Source organism: Aphis gossypii, chromosome X (genome assembly GCF_020184175.1).
Source record: "Aphis gossypii isolate Hap1 chromosome X, ASM2018417v2, whole genome shotgun sequence".
NCBI classification, from domain to species: Eukaryota; Metazoa; Arthropoda; class Insecta; order Hemiptera; family Aphididae; genus Aphis; species Aphis gossypii.
In genome coordinates, this window is record NC_065533.1 from 46173662 (window position 1) to 46189651 (window position 15990).

General features: G+C 29.4%; 1 protein-coding gene across 2 annotated transcripts in view; it reads right to left on the bottom strand.

Moving 5' to 3' along the window:
- The window catches only part of LOC114130522 (uncharacterized), a 56762-nt gene that overhangs the window by 31544 nt on the left and 9228 nt on the right, over window positions 1–15990 (bottom strand). Inside the window, exons 1-2 of one of the 2 annotated variants that reach the window (XM_050206490.1) lie at window positions 5054–5397; window positions 2976–3188 (exon numbers count right to left, since the gene is read on the bottom strand). In XM_050206490.1, coding sequence (XP_050062447.1) covers window positions 2976–3099 — 124 coding nt within the window. In that variant the 5' untranslated portion in view covers window positions 3100–3188; window positions 5054–5397. Of the gene's footprint in view, window positions 1–2975; window positions 3189–5053; window positions 5398–15990 lie in introns of those variants that run through there. The other variant, XM_050206488.1, reaches the window with a different exon arrangement.

Consider the following 15990-nt stretch of genomic DNA (forward strand, 5'->3'; position numbering starts at 1 on the left):
CTTTAATTTTTTAGTAGATAATTATCCATTTTTATGTAGGTATATAGCAATAACAATAATATTTTATATTTATCTAATAATTCTTTTAAAAAAAATCATAAGCATTTAACCAGTCTTAACCAAATACAAACAATGTATTAGGTATACTGATTTTAGATATAAAATAACTTTTCAAGTTGGTTGGTACTTATAAATGTTACGTTATGATAAAGTTGCTTATATTATAATATAATAGACATTAAAATTGTTGTTATTTTATATTCAACAAAATATAAAATAACTGTGTCTTAATAGTAAATCTACAAATTTTAATTATTATAATATTATAATTATATTATTATTATTATAGCTGTATAATTTTCTTTACAAAAAATTGTTGTAATTTGTTGTTAATCTACTTTTAGAAATTAAAACAGTTAGATAAATATGTTTGATGTTCGCTTTAAAGTACTCAGTGAATAAACATTTTAATATTGAAGTTACTGATGTTTGTTTTAACAAGCTTTCTATGTCCCCTCGTAGAAATTGGACATTGTAGAGTATCACTATCATGTATATTTATTAATCGAACAAATCGTACCCATTCACGAATGATTGTCAAAGCCCACTGAAGACTTACAAAAATTTAAATGGTCGAGTGAAATTTACAAAATGAGACCGGTAGTTGTGGTCATGGGCTTAAAAAGTATTGATTATAATATTATACTATTACTTAGACTACTTTCTTTTTTTCTTTTAACAATTTAAATTTGGTTAAATGCAGCAAGCCCGCGTTCCCCGAGGAAAAAACCACTGACTGCTGCGTGTAAGAGACAAGAATCAAACAGAAATAATTCGATTTCGTAAAATAATTAAATCTCATGTTAGACTTCTCACGTTCTGTTATTCGCTTCTTTTGTACCTGCAGAGGCTGTACCGTTCACGGACGTGTGCGCCCAACAGCGTAACAAAGTAGTCGACCGGCAATGAAGCATCCCGACGTAATACCTATCGTGTTACAAATACTTGGCGAATAATATAAATTGAACCACTATGCGTAGTGCGAATGTATGCGATTATTAACATATTTTCGGTGCGCCTATACTGAATTCAATCACACACCGTAACTGGTCGTCTTCTACATAGGTTTTGTATACACAATAAACATACTTGTTAGAATATTAAGATAAATGGACATATTTCATACTGGATCGAAATGTGAAATAAAATGACGTTTCTCGGTTTTTTCTTTGTAAGAATTATGTCTAATGGCCATGCAATAATTTCATTGTACTGTATAGACTTCGGATTCAATCGTGTTGAAAATAGCGTTTATATATTTTTGAGTATCTGCAGATACATTTAATGTTACGCACATTCCTCTTTTATAATTATATAATAAAGCTATAACTTGTATCGTAATAACACTTTTATTTCGGTATACAGAAGAAACAATTAATAAGCTAGGTATATAATAGACATAATTTTGTTCATATATGAATGTGATGGTCGTTCTAAAATAAAATTTTGTTACATAATTTAATGCTACGACCAACTACATCCTCACATACGGTAAACTAACTTCCATTTATTTGTTAAAGAAATAAGTTAAAAAAAAAAAAAGTAGTAATTTTAAATACTATTTTGTTATAAAAAGAATATGAAAGAAATTATTTGAATTTTTTGTAAATTTTTGTTCTCGATCTTAAATTATTTTTTATGAAAATCGATGTCATATTTAAACTCTATGAAGTATAATATTTAAAAAAGTTAAACATTAAACATATTATAATTAAAATAATATTTAATAAAGCTAAATTCAAACACGAAAGAATTCTAAGCAGTGTCCAAAATTGTTTTCCATAAAATTTCTGTTAGAGTATAACTTCATAATTCATACAATCTTCATTTATAGGGAATGCCATATTACATCTTATTAATATATATTTCTATAAATTTCGTATTTATAAAAATCTACTACTTACAAAAGATAGGTAAGTTCGTTAAGAAAAAATCACTTAGTATGATTAAAAAAGTCAAAAAGTTTTTATAGAAGCAGAGTACACGGTTCAGTCCAAGTATGATGTTTTATCAGGTATATAAATTTTATAATATTCGAATTTTGATACCCTATTAAAGATAAATGTTTAAATCCCTCCATTAGTGATATAAAGAGAAAAACTCCAGTATTTTTTTAGTGACCATATATCATCAATACAACAAAGAGTGGACGCAAAAATCGTAGTGTTGCAAAAGGCTAAAATCAAGAAAAAACCAACAATTTATAAACTCATTACTGACATATAATGAAAAATGCGGATCAATTAATTTTGTTTTGTTTTTAAGTCTATAATTGGCTCTAATAAAATGCAAACAAAACGAATTCCCACCGTTGGGCGAATCGAGCTTGCTGCAGTGATACTTCGCGTCAAATAGTAATAATGTCGCCTTATACATATTATTATTACTATTATTCAACGGTGAACGTAAATTTAAAGTAAAAGAGTAAAATATATAGGTAAAAAAAAAACGTTCACGAGTGGATTGTAAAAAGAAAGAAAAAAAACGTCAAATACAGCAACATATATAATATAATAAATATACCAATCTTAAACGTCGAATGTTCTAGTGGTGGCCTATTACTCGTTTATTATATTATGCGATTCTTAGTCGTGATCGTGATCGCGGCAGCCATGGGGTACCCATATTATTATATGGGTTGTGACATGCGCTCTTTCGATGGACGACGGTCGTCCTGCCTCGTGGGCGCGAAGACGGACGCGGCGTTGAACACTAAAAACTTTACGACATCGAACACATTATTATATAATACTATGCATTATAACTATGCTTTAACTTTTATCGCGGTATATGCGCGAACTCGCGCCGATATCGGTTTTAAGTATATTTTTTATAGACGTGCTCTTAGATATTAATAATAAAATAACATATATGCGGTTTGTGCAAAAACGACAGTGATATTCGATCGGTCTTACCTAGCAACTTGGTGACGGCTCCTTGTTGGTTGAACACGTGATGGGCAATTTCCGGGTACCCACGATATCTGTTGGACAGCTCGAGTAGTCGTGAATGCTGCTGGTGCTGTTGGCTGGCCGCCATGGCGTACAGTTCGCGCAGCGTGGCCGGCGAAGGCGACGGGGACGGTGACGTGGACGGTGGCGGTCTACCGGCGACTGCGGTCGTAATGGCTGTACCGAGCGAAACAAATAATAAGACGAAGAATTAATATTATATATTATAATACGTTGTAGTTGGTGCGTGTAAGTACTGTGTAATATGGATTTTTGACAGCCCTGTTTTGTACATCATATTATTATGTCAAGCCTGTCGTTATATCACAATTTTTACTTAGTAGGTACGTTTTTCAATAATCATTTCTATTTTTTGAAATAATAAATATTTTTTTGGTAAAAAAAAAATCGAGAGGCATACCTATAGCAAGGTGACTATATACATAATATACTTATACTATATTATTTATTGATATTATACATACGCACGACACGTGACGTAAAATTAATTTAGACTATTGGACAAAAAAATAAAAAAAATAATAATAAAAATAAAAAATAGGAAATGTTGGTCTGGACGGAAGTATATAACCCTTATATACGCGCACACACAATATATAATATTATGCTTATAGGCACGCACACAGAGAGGCCTTTATATATAGCTACAATGTTTGCATACGGTTTTGATCGCGTGTACACGTAATTATAAATGACATTCGATATATTATGCACCTCCGTCGTTGGAGCGATGTGCTTCCTCGATTGGGTGGTATTGTATAATAATAATAATAATTTACAATGGCCTCTATATAGTATACATTATGTTTATGGACATTTTTTTTTTTTTTTAATCGGGAATCAACCGAACTTTTTTATTAGTGTTTATGATTTTTACCTTGAAGTATACAATTTCAAATATATTATGAACTATTTTTTTTTTTTTTTGATTATCTTCTGTACCGTGAATTCACAACATTCTATATTATAACTAATATTCTAATTCTACCCTTTATATATTAAATGGAGACTTTTAAATATTGTTAGCGTTTCAAATAGATACATTTACAGTCGGCTAGATACAAGAAAAGTATAAAACTAACATACATATTTTAAATATAATAGGTATATACTTTTGTTTTATTCACCTTTGTAAACCTAAGAAGTATTTATTACTGATAACTTGTACTAAACAAAAATATTTAATTTCAACAATACGACTTTATATAAAGCCACAGTTTTACTAAAACGACTTTTTAGGAAATATAAATGTTAAAAATGTACTGTTCTTTTTGAAATGGAAACTATTTTTTATTTCTTAAAGCAATGTATGATTTAGGTGTATTTATTAACATCATTTTAGTTCTTAAATATTTAATGTTATAATTTATAAACAATTAAAAATTAAAACATGATAATTATTTAAAAAATAACTTGTGCACGAGTTATATTTGATAGTTTTACTGAGGAAAAATAAATAGTTATAAAATAAAAAACTATTATATATTATATATTACTTAGTCATTAGTTTATTTTATACTAGTGAGTAATTATTAATAACTGAAACAAATAGCATACGACATTTTATAATATCACAATATATTATCTAGCTCTAGTTTAACGCGGGAATACGATTGAAGACTAAAAAAATAAGGTAACTATAAGACATTGACTCAATAATAGGGACTGACTATGTTTGCGACCTGACTGATACAATATTACATTTCTTCATCATGCATGTTCTATACAAGACAGTCCATATACTCCTTAAGTATTACAACAAATCTTAAGAATTTGAAGATATAATTTTAATATATGAGGTACTTAAAAATCCTAAAATTCAAATTTTGAATAACTGCAACATTGAAGAAGAAGAAAAGGCGTGCATGATTACTGATTAGTGAATTACGCTGTATAATGTATTTATATAAATTTATAACTATATACGATGTACCTACTACAGTACTACACCCATCACATCTTATAACATTTTTGCATAATGTTCTTAGATTAAATAAAATATAATACAATTATCGTTTTACCTATTTTTGGTTCTAAAATGAAAACTTTTTACGAAATCCCAACAGTCGACGATTAAGTACGTACATGAAGTAATTATATCACACGCGTTAAAAACAATACACAAAAGTTATATTAAACATATTACTATACGCATTTATACATCATCGTAAAGTATATATAGGTACTACGCATACATAATCGAATTGTTAACTTAGTTTTTTTCGGCACTTTTAATTAATTTAAGTACATTGTACATCTTATTAAACTGCTTTCTGTAGGTAACATATCATACTCGTATTAATAAGTCGCGGTAATCGCATGGCCGCACGGTCGACCCTGCAGCAGCTGGAGCGAACGTCTCGTTCGAGATTTGAACGCGGACTACGAGGCTGCTATATTACGCGACGGAGAAGAATTGCGCGGCATATATTATTATAATAATTTATATTAAACGTACATACAACGGCGGCAACACTATATATAAACCGCGTAACCGGTATAATATTATATACCTACGATATACAAATCATTGCGCCGAGACGGTACCCGCTACCCGTACCTATTTACTCTCATGTGCGTGCGTGTGTGCATGTGTCATTATACGCGACTATATTATAATATAATAATATAATTCGATATGTTTGAGCTGAACGAAAACTGTTCGGCGGCATATTACAATGTACAATATTATATATTATATTGTGCGACATTGTTGTCCGGTATTTCATTGGTCATAATTATAATGTTATATCTCATCGGTATATATATTATATACATATTACAACAACAAGACAAAATATATATAATTTTATAAACATTATTATTGTAATACGACTCGTCGTGTTTTATATTCGCCACCTATTATTGTCGTCCATATATTTTTTTACGGTCGGTTTTTTTTATTTTTATTTTTTTTTTTTTGACGCGAATGTCGAAAACCCGCGATTCTCACACGCACATGAAAATAAAATAAAAATAATAATACGATGCCGCGAGCTAATAATATGTCCTATACACACTTTATCTACGATATTATATTATATGTCGCGTTTATAAAGCCGAGAGCGGTGTTTTTTTCCCTATAGTCGGCGGTGACCAATTGACGCGGAGATTTATGTACGGTACGTCAAACGCGGATTCGCCCATTACACGAGGAAATGGCAACCGCACACACACACACACACACTAAAACGATCGTCGCCGCAATTATCGATTTTCCATATACATTCGAAACGGATACGACGAGTAGTTTTTTCTCGCTCCATAAGAGACCGTGCAAGTATTTCTCTGCTCTATTGAAAACGTCCGATGTTCTGGTGGAGAGGTGTGGGTAGACAATTGTAGGGGAAAAGACATCGTTCGCGCCATTCGATTTGGTATTTATCGTAATATGGCCCCCGTGGGTATCAAATGTGCACGCCATAATAGAAGTATCTACGTAAAAATATTTGCCCAATAGATTTTCTACGCGTGTGTGTATGTGTGGACGCAGTAATCGCTTTTCTCTCCTTCTCTGTCTCTCTGTCTCTGTCTCGGTCTCTTTCTGAAGCAATGTATAATATATTATAATGAAGGGAAAACACAATAGGATAAACACGAGGATCCTCGAATTGTAGGTACAATATCGTTATTATGTGCTTATTTGTGATATTTCACGATAATTTTCAGGCAAATTTCTCATCCAACCGACATGCGAAAATAATATATTGTATGTATAATATATATAATATATATGTACATATAGACGTAATAATAATAAATAATATAATAAAATAACAAATGATCGCAAAAAACCGTAAAGGTGTTACACGCGTGTATCTGCCTAATAATAGAGAATTGCTCGACTATATCTTACATCTATAGGTAACTATTATTATAAATATTTATTTATATTATGTGTATACCGCGAATGCTAACAGTCGTCACCAACGTTTCCACAATAATAATAATAATATAATAATACACTTCATTAATAGTAATAATAATAATAATAATAATAGTATAACGTATCGGGAACACTGTTCTCCGCGGAGGTATATAATATAATATAATACGCATAATACATATTTACTATTATTGTCATTATTAATGTTAGTCTAGTTATTTTTGACGGTTTTAAAATTCGTTTATGTATCACATTACGCTTCCTATATGGCCCACTTTTAACATAAATTATATTTGTTTAAACGGATTCCGAAATTACGGTAATTTTCTTATTTACCTATGTGTTACAAAATAAAATGAAAATTTGTTCAAAATGTATATCTTAGTTAATGTATTAATGCCAATATATGTCATTGGAATGGCAAAATTATTTTTTGCATTTACAGGGCATACATACACTGATACACTAGTTTGACGAACTGAAACGGGTGTGCAAGTTCTTGAGATATGGTTTTTACTGTTTTTAGCACCTTTTATAACACACTATTACAATAGTCCGTAATATTATAAATTCAACAAAGTAAAAGGGAACATAATGGAATAAACAATAATAATAATAATAAAATAGATAATATTAATAAAAAGAGAAAAAAAAAAAAATATTAATAGGTAAACTAAATTAAATTATTTTTCACATATTATATTTGTTAATTATTATTTTTATACGTAGATAACCTAGCAATTTTACCAGTTATAATAACTACAAGTTACAACATATTATATATAAGCACAACATTAATGGAATAATTATCTACTTCCTTGATAAGTTGATAAGTATGTTACTAATTACTATAACTTGAGTTTCGTGTTTAATCTAGTTTTAAATCCAAGATTACGTATCGAAGGTATTTGTTGTAATGCTCTTAAAACTAGGGTTCATCAAAATCACCGGATGAGTTTAGATTACTCTATCTTTTGTTTCCTTTAAAAGCTCTTTCAACAGAAATTTTTAAATTACGCCAGTTAGTCCATAAGAAAAGATCTCCTCCACTAATGATAACTCAACCGTTCTTAAAAGGCTTGGTCTAGACTTAATCACTGATAATAGAAGGGAGGTAAGATTCTAACCTAAATTTTTTATTAAAAAATATATCTGGTGCTATTCTCTTAGTCTTTTTTTATCCATATCTTTCAAAATTCCTCCCTGTAAATCACATTATTCTTATTCCTTGCCCCCATTGTATAGGTACCATCGTTTTTAACAAATTATGGTTTAAACAAATTCTAAATATTTATAAGTGTTCCTAACGTTATTCTTTTTTTCCATCTAATTAAATTAAGAATTAAAACAAAACAGATTTTTTATGTTACAACTGTTATGATTAAATAATACATATATTATTTTATTTTCCATTAATATTTTATGAGTTTTTATACTTTTTCTTATTTTTACTAAAAATTGAATGTTTTTAGCTTTATAATATTATAATATTCAATACTGTTATAACTGTGTGGAACACACATAATATTTAATTAAAAATAAATAAATAATTTTAGATTTTATTTAAAAACCTATTAATTGTATTGTTTCGCATTTATTTCCAGTTACATTAACTTGGAACATTAAAAATTCTTACAATAATAACTTTCATTTATAAATGCACAGTATTTTTAAGAACCAATAATTGTTAAATTATATAATTTAATAGTTTCTAAATCAAAAAATTAATTTTTGGTTAGGTTAAAAAACTGAACTGTCATTTTTTGATTTTCCCTAATTTTTTAAACTAATTATTTAGCTCCCGTTAAAATTAGGGTTGGTACATAATATTTACGTAACATAAAATTGTGTTACCTACTTTATACCTAACATACTTTTTTCTTGCAATGAATAGGTAATTATTATTTGAAACTTTACATTGTAATCACTTGAAATATTTTATTCAAGCAATATATTTTGTTCCGCTGTATGCATTTCTTTATAGTTTGTACTTTTTTTTTTAGTTCAAAACGGGTTTGTCCCTTGATTCCTATCCACCCGTTTCATTTTTAGTGGCTACGTTCAAACGTTTAACCGCTCACTTGAAACAGACGTTAAAGAAACATAAAACGGAAACCCACGATAAATCAAACTCAGGAAACGGGTGTATAAATGTATCGTTGAATAAATGTACGATTGGGGCTGAACATCATCGCTCGGCGGGGTTTTCATCCTCACGAAATCCAAGTAGGAAGTCGGAGATTTCACACTCAGCGGGAAGTTTTTGTCATGATATCTAGTCTAATAATCATATCGACGTACTTCACGCAGCTTACATAATAATGTGATGACGTTGTTTTGAATAATCGACTTTTTTCGGACATATATTACAGGTGTAACTGATATACCCTTAATTGAAAAAAATAGTAGAATAATGGAGTCCAAGAGTAGGAGTGATAGATAAGAAGATAATTCTAATGCGTACATGTACCGAGGTCAATGTAATAAAATATAACAATGTTATTATAAAAACGCAGTTATGACAACTACTGTCCATTATGGTACGGTGGTTATTTATTGTATGTGCACTTGGTGATAGATATTGCTGTGTATTATAATGCTATTGTCATAAAATTGTTGCGGTGGGATATGTGTGTGTCTGTCGTTCGCTATTCAAACTTACAAGGCTGTGTAAATTATCAAACATTTTTTTAACACAATATGACAAAAAATATTGTTAGTATCATATTTACTACACTTACACATTTATAAGGTACCTAACTATATTTTGGTATTAGTACTTTTATTGAGAACTTAGTTTCAATAATATATTTATAATTACACTCATTATATACCTAATAATGTTTGTAGTCATATTTACACTAATAGTTATTATAGTTAAATATATTTTATACATGCGTATGTTTACTAGAGGTAAGACTACAGGTAAGTATTTATTTTATGAAAATAGACAATCTTCATTTATTATTAGATGTAACATAAATAATTTAGTACAGGTAATATGGGAATCCAATATTTTTTTGTTATATAAAAAAAATACTAAAATTTCTACAAAAAACAAACAGTTTTTTTACTTTCAAAATACTAGGTAATATGAATATTATGAACTTAATCGATTCGACTTGACAGTTATACTCGTTGAAATTACTAATCATATGAATATTATAGTTGTAAATATTACATAAATTATTTTTAATTGTTATATCTATTTAAACGTTTTCAAGACAAAAAAAACTAATTAAAAAATAAAACAATACTAACAATAAACTCAGAAGAATCAATAGTCTGAATATTTTATTCGTCGACTCGACGAAAATACGTGACCTCAGGTAGTCACAAAATTTCATTCGGGCGTATTCACCTAATTATAATAGAATTTCCGCTTGAATATTTTAGCAAAAGAAAAGCACTATACCTACATAACGTAAGCATGTTCCTCGAAGGGTTATAGAAACATGCATACTTCTGTAGGATGATAAATAATAAATGTGAATATTGCATGATACAAAACATTGTGTATCATATCACATATCGCATGCAGCACGAATGGGTTTTCAACAGGAAAGAGTAAGTTTTAATTTGTGCATAGAAATATAGAATATATATATATATACAATATACGTGTATATATATAATATATATGTATATATTATGTACATTTTAAAACGAGGAAATAGGGTGTGGAAATTAGAACCAACTGACGATGGTTGAAAATAAAAATAATAAAACCATATTCACCGACGATCGGGCTACAAATTAATTATTCCAATCGTACATTCGTACCTATTTATCATAAACCAGAACTTATATATGGCGTTCTAAATACGGTTCTATCTCTGATGGTAACTAAAAAATAGACTACTCGTAGAAAAAGCTATTGAATGCGGAGTGGTGATATAGTTATTTACATGTATATATATTTTAATAAATAATAAACTTAGTTATTAGTTATTATAATATTATATTATGAAATCTAAATTTTAAGTCCTTATAATATAATGTTTTTTAATAATTATATGCATTTTATACAACGGTAAGTTAATTTGAATCACGACCAATAACTGATTAACAACATTGAAATTAAATTTTATTTTAAAAATAGACACTAATATATTTAATTTTATCACTAAAACCATCAATAAATTTTATAATAATTTGTTTAAGTAGGTAATTTAAGGTGAAATATAATAAACATTAATTATTGTATCAATAGAAAATAGGTATATACCTACTTAAATAAACCATTTAACATAGTTTAGTACATATATTAATACATTTAGAATTAATATAAATTGAATGTTATAAATAATATAATGGTATTCAATTGTCTAGTTCTTATACCGTATTTTAAATTTATTTAAAAAATATTTAAAACGTACAAATAAAAAACCGGTTATATTACGTCATTTCTTTAAGATGTTTAATAATAAAACTATTGTTAATACTATTTTGAATTATCATGTTATTAATTTTCTTAATGTTTTTGAATTAAAATTAAAATCATTAATAAATTGCGATAAATGCTTATTTGGTTATAGTAACAGTTGTACTTCAGATTAAAATGGTTAATAATAAATTTTGATTTTTTTATATTATTTATTTATGTTTAAAACATTATAATGTATTATAACATCTTAATTTTATAATAATTTGTTATATTATGACATGTATTTTTCAGTTAATAATATGTATTAATTTTTCATGTTGATTAATAACTACAATCGGGAAAATATTTATATGTAGAGTAGTTACTTTATAATTAAATATTTATAAGACGATTTCTACTTTAAAAATTCTATCATATTTCTCTTAAATATTGAAGTATTTAAAATGTTTTCATGCATATTCAATTAATTCACTTGCGCAAGTATAAAATGCAATTTAAATCCTCGATGAAAATTACTAAACAACTAAATTATTTATAGAAAAACCTTTTATTTAAGTATTCAATTTGATATATTAATTAAGGATGTGTAGTAAAAGCATATAATTTTCATGTTATAATTTAATTTAGAAAAATTGTGTAATTCTATAATATAAAACAGAAAAAAATGAAAACATCACCAAAAAAAATATATTCTCGCATACTATTGAGTACCTATATCTATTATTAATTTATTGAAATATCTTTGAAATCATTAAAAAAAAAATTCTTGTTTGCAAAAAAAGATATAAGACTTGATTTATCTAGAACTTATATTAATATTACTTTTATTTATTCACATTTTATCAAAACGGATAAATGATTTTTTTTCGAATCGTGTACTCTTATCTATAGTGAATCACGAAGTGGTTTTTACAATTATTATTATTACACTATAGATTAAAATATATGCTAAAGATAAGCAACACTAATGTACCGATTGGCAACGATATTTTATCCGATTGGATATGCATAAATTTTTATTTCATATTGATAAAATTATTAAGAAAACAAAAATTTAAAAAACACAAATAATCGATAATATGCATGCATGACGAATATAGCTGATATAATAATATAGTAATAATGATATAATAATTGAATCAGTGATTTTAACGTAGGTATTTATAAAGTTACAAAATATGCAAAATATGCATAAATTATAATGAGTGTTTGTATAAATTTTAATTTTTAAAGTATGTGTTTTAATTTTTGTATAATTTTTATTTACCTATAGTGAGTGTCATTACTGGATGGCTTCTCATATCTTGTCTGCCATGTAAATATATATGTTTTATGTTAGTTTCTTAGATATTAATGTTTAATATGTATATGTTTTTCTACCCTCTGCCTATATACTTATTGTGCCTAATGGGTACAGATTGTATATTTTTTAAATAAAGAAAAAAAAAAAAAAAAAAAGTATAATTTTTATTTAACTGGTTAATATTAATAACTTTGTATTTATTTTAATTTTTAATACACCAGTTGTGCTGTTAATCAACCGCATATTTATAAAACTGACCCATATATATAACCATATATTTATAAATTATATAATCGCGTGTTCATAGTGCTTTTTAGTTTTTTATACACAATGTAGTATGTACGTTCTAAATTTTTTTAACCAAAATATAGACGATAATATAATATTGTTTTTATATATACTTTTTTTCTTTTTATGTAATTTGGAGCGGTGAAGCTATTATACTTTAGTATAATAATAATATTAACTTCTGCATATTACATCAACATTACGCAAAATCTCATATAGCTTTATACCATACACGAGTTCTCAAAAATTCCGTATAATATAGCATGTCATAACTTAAATAATCGTGATATTTTTAACTTATAATACTAAAACATTATTATCATGTTTAAAATAATTTACAATAAATATGTGAAATTATTAATATTATCATCGGAATTTTTTTGAAATCGTATTATTTCATCTTTAAGACAATAGTTATGGTTTACCATACTATATGTATAAGAAATAGAATTTGCGAGGTATTCTCACCGTCCGTAGTTCAACGAAATTTGCAACGAAATACTTCAAAATATTTTACAAACTATCGCATATAGTCGGTTTTAATATAATATACTCATAAACGCCTATAGGTGAATAGATGTACTATTAAAAAGTAACAACGAGAATATAATAATATATAGTAGGTATTCAATCGTACTGCAAACGCCATTAAGTATAAATAATATATTTCCATATAGCGATTTAATCGATTTAATTTTTTTTTTACGAAAAAATCAGCGAAATATATAATTAAATCGTCGCCGTCGAATTGTGCGCGATAAAACCTACGCTAGCGTTCGCCTTGCGGGCGCGGTGCAAACAATAATAGGGCAAATAAATCAATTAGTCTTCCGTTGCCGTGCAGCGTCTGCACACACGTCGACGCGACAACATCGGCACGGGTCCGGAATAGTAGCAGATCGCTTTTATTTTATTTTATTACACACACACACGCCTATATAGATAGTATTATATAGACTCTCGAGCATCGTCGCAATAACGTGCGAATAAACGCGTATACCGATCGGCACCGGCCTCTGCATCAGCAGAAACGTATAAACGTAAATCACGCCGTCGTCGGTGTCTGCGGCGAGACGATGCGTCGTTTTTTTAACGGTAACCGCTGCGGCCGGAGACTCGCGCGCGGAGCTAATCGGCCGCGCCTTCGGACACACGAATCCAAAACGTGTATTATAATAATAATAACAACAACAACAACAACAACGGCACATCGAACAGGTAACGCGAAAGTCGCGAAAACACGAAACGTACCTATATAATATAATATTATTATAATAGGTATAATATAGTAGGTATAAGGTACCTCCTATATTATATAGTATACCGCGCTCGTGTCCGTCGATTATAATAATATAATATCGATTTATAAATATTTAAATATTCGGCGGCCTGCTCGTCTGCAATACCTATACACGTAAAGAACGCTGCAGCGCGCATGCGCGCGCGCGTGGTGTACGCACAGACGGAATTATAAACTCATTATATTATTATTATTATTATTATTGTTGTTGTTGTTGTCCCGGGCGAAGAGTGTAAAGACGAAAAAAAATAAACTACAACAAATTTCCACGTTTTTATTTTGATAAATGTTTTACGTAGGTATTAACATGGACTTGTCCTCTTGCCGCCGCGCCGCCGCGACCACATAATGTAACATAATATATATATAAGAGAAACGGCGGAGACATGTTGATGGGTCAATTTAAAAATCGTATAATTTAATTGAGTCGGTTTCGATGTATTCTTTTAACTATTCAAATCACGCGGCCGTATAATGTCCGTACGGCGGCGGCGGCGGCGGTTGCTGTGAGCCTGTTGCAACGAACGGGCGACGGAGCAGGCTGGCTTGTGGCGGCGGCGGCGGCGGGAGGAACGGCGCGTTGAATCGAAACAAACATTAACTGGATTGTATGTTACACGGTAATAAATTAAATGGTAAACACTCACTATATATAATATAATATAGTATAATATACGGACACAAAGGGGCTGTTGTACCATTATCTGACAAGACCAGTTGTCGCCTACAAATTTCATTGACACCGTCGTCGTCGTCGTCGTCGTCGACGTCTTCGTCGCAACAACAGGTATGTGTTTTATTCTTTCGTCCACGTCTGCAGCAGCAGCGGCAGCGGCGGCGGCAGCAGCAGCAGCCGGGGAGGAAGGTTACCCCGCCGCCGCCGCCGCCACCGAAAGAATAAGTATATATATGTATATTGTACGAGCGCCGCCGCCGAAGATCGCGGGTCGACCTTGCCTGCGGAGTGTGTGTGTGTGTGTAATGTATATAATACATATAATGTGTATATAATATAACGTCAATACAGCATTTATAACACGACGTGTTAAATCAAACGCGTGTGTAAGTCGCGCGGATAAGAAGAAACGGCGACTTGGAGAAAGGGACGGAGATAAAAATAATAAAAATAAAACAGAAACGTATAAATAATACGCCATTATACATTATTATTATATAGGTAGGTGTAAATGTACAATTATTTCATTAGAGAAAATACCGTATATTATAATATCTCGTGAATTGGTGTATAATATGTTTTAGCCTTCGGGTATATACTATATACATTATTATTGTGTTCTTACATAACGACGACGACGACGACGATCGACCGGCCAATAGTGTCTATTGATACGTCTCTGAATCGCGTATAATATTCAACCGTTTAGTCTGTCAATCGGCAGCAGGCGCGTTCGACGAATTCAAAAAGAGACGTATGAATGAAAGGCTGCAGGCATATAGAGAGCAGTTATCCGCAGGTGTAAGCACAGTCTATAGAGTAGGTGCGTATACGTAATTTAAACGTCGTTAAACTTCTCTTTTTACGTTTAAACGCGACATTTTTAATTTGTGGTCCCGCTTTTATTCTCATTTTTCTCTGATATGTTGCGTTTAATTTGTGTTACACGTTTGAAATATGCATAAAGTTTTTAAAATTTTAACCAATGAAAATCTAATGGACGAATGTATTCAACATTAATACACGTATTTTATTCTTAATCGATGTAATAATAATTATATCGTTGTATTTGTATAGCAATTTTGTGTGCGTAATTTATACGATCAAATTAATTTCAT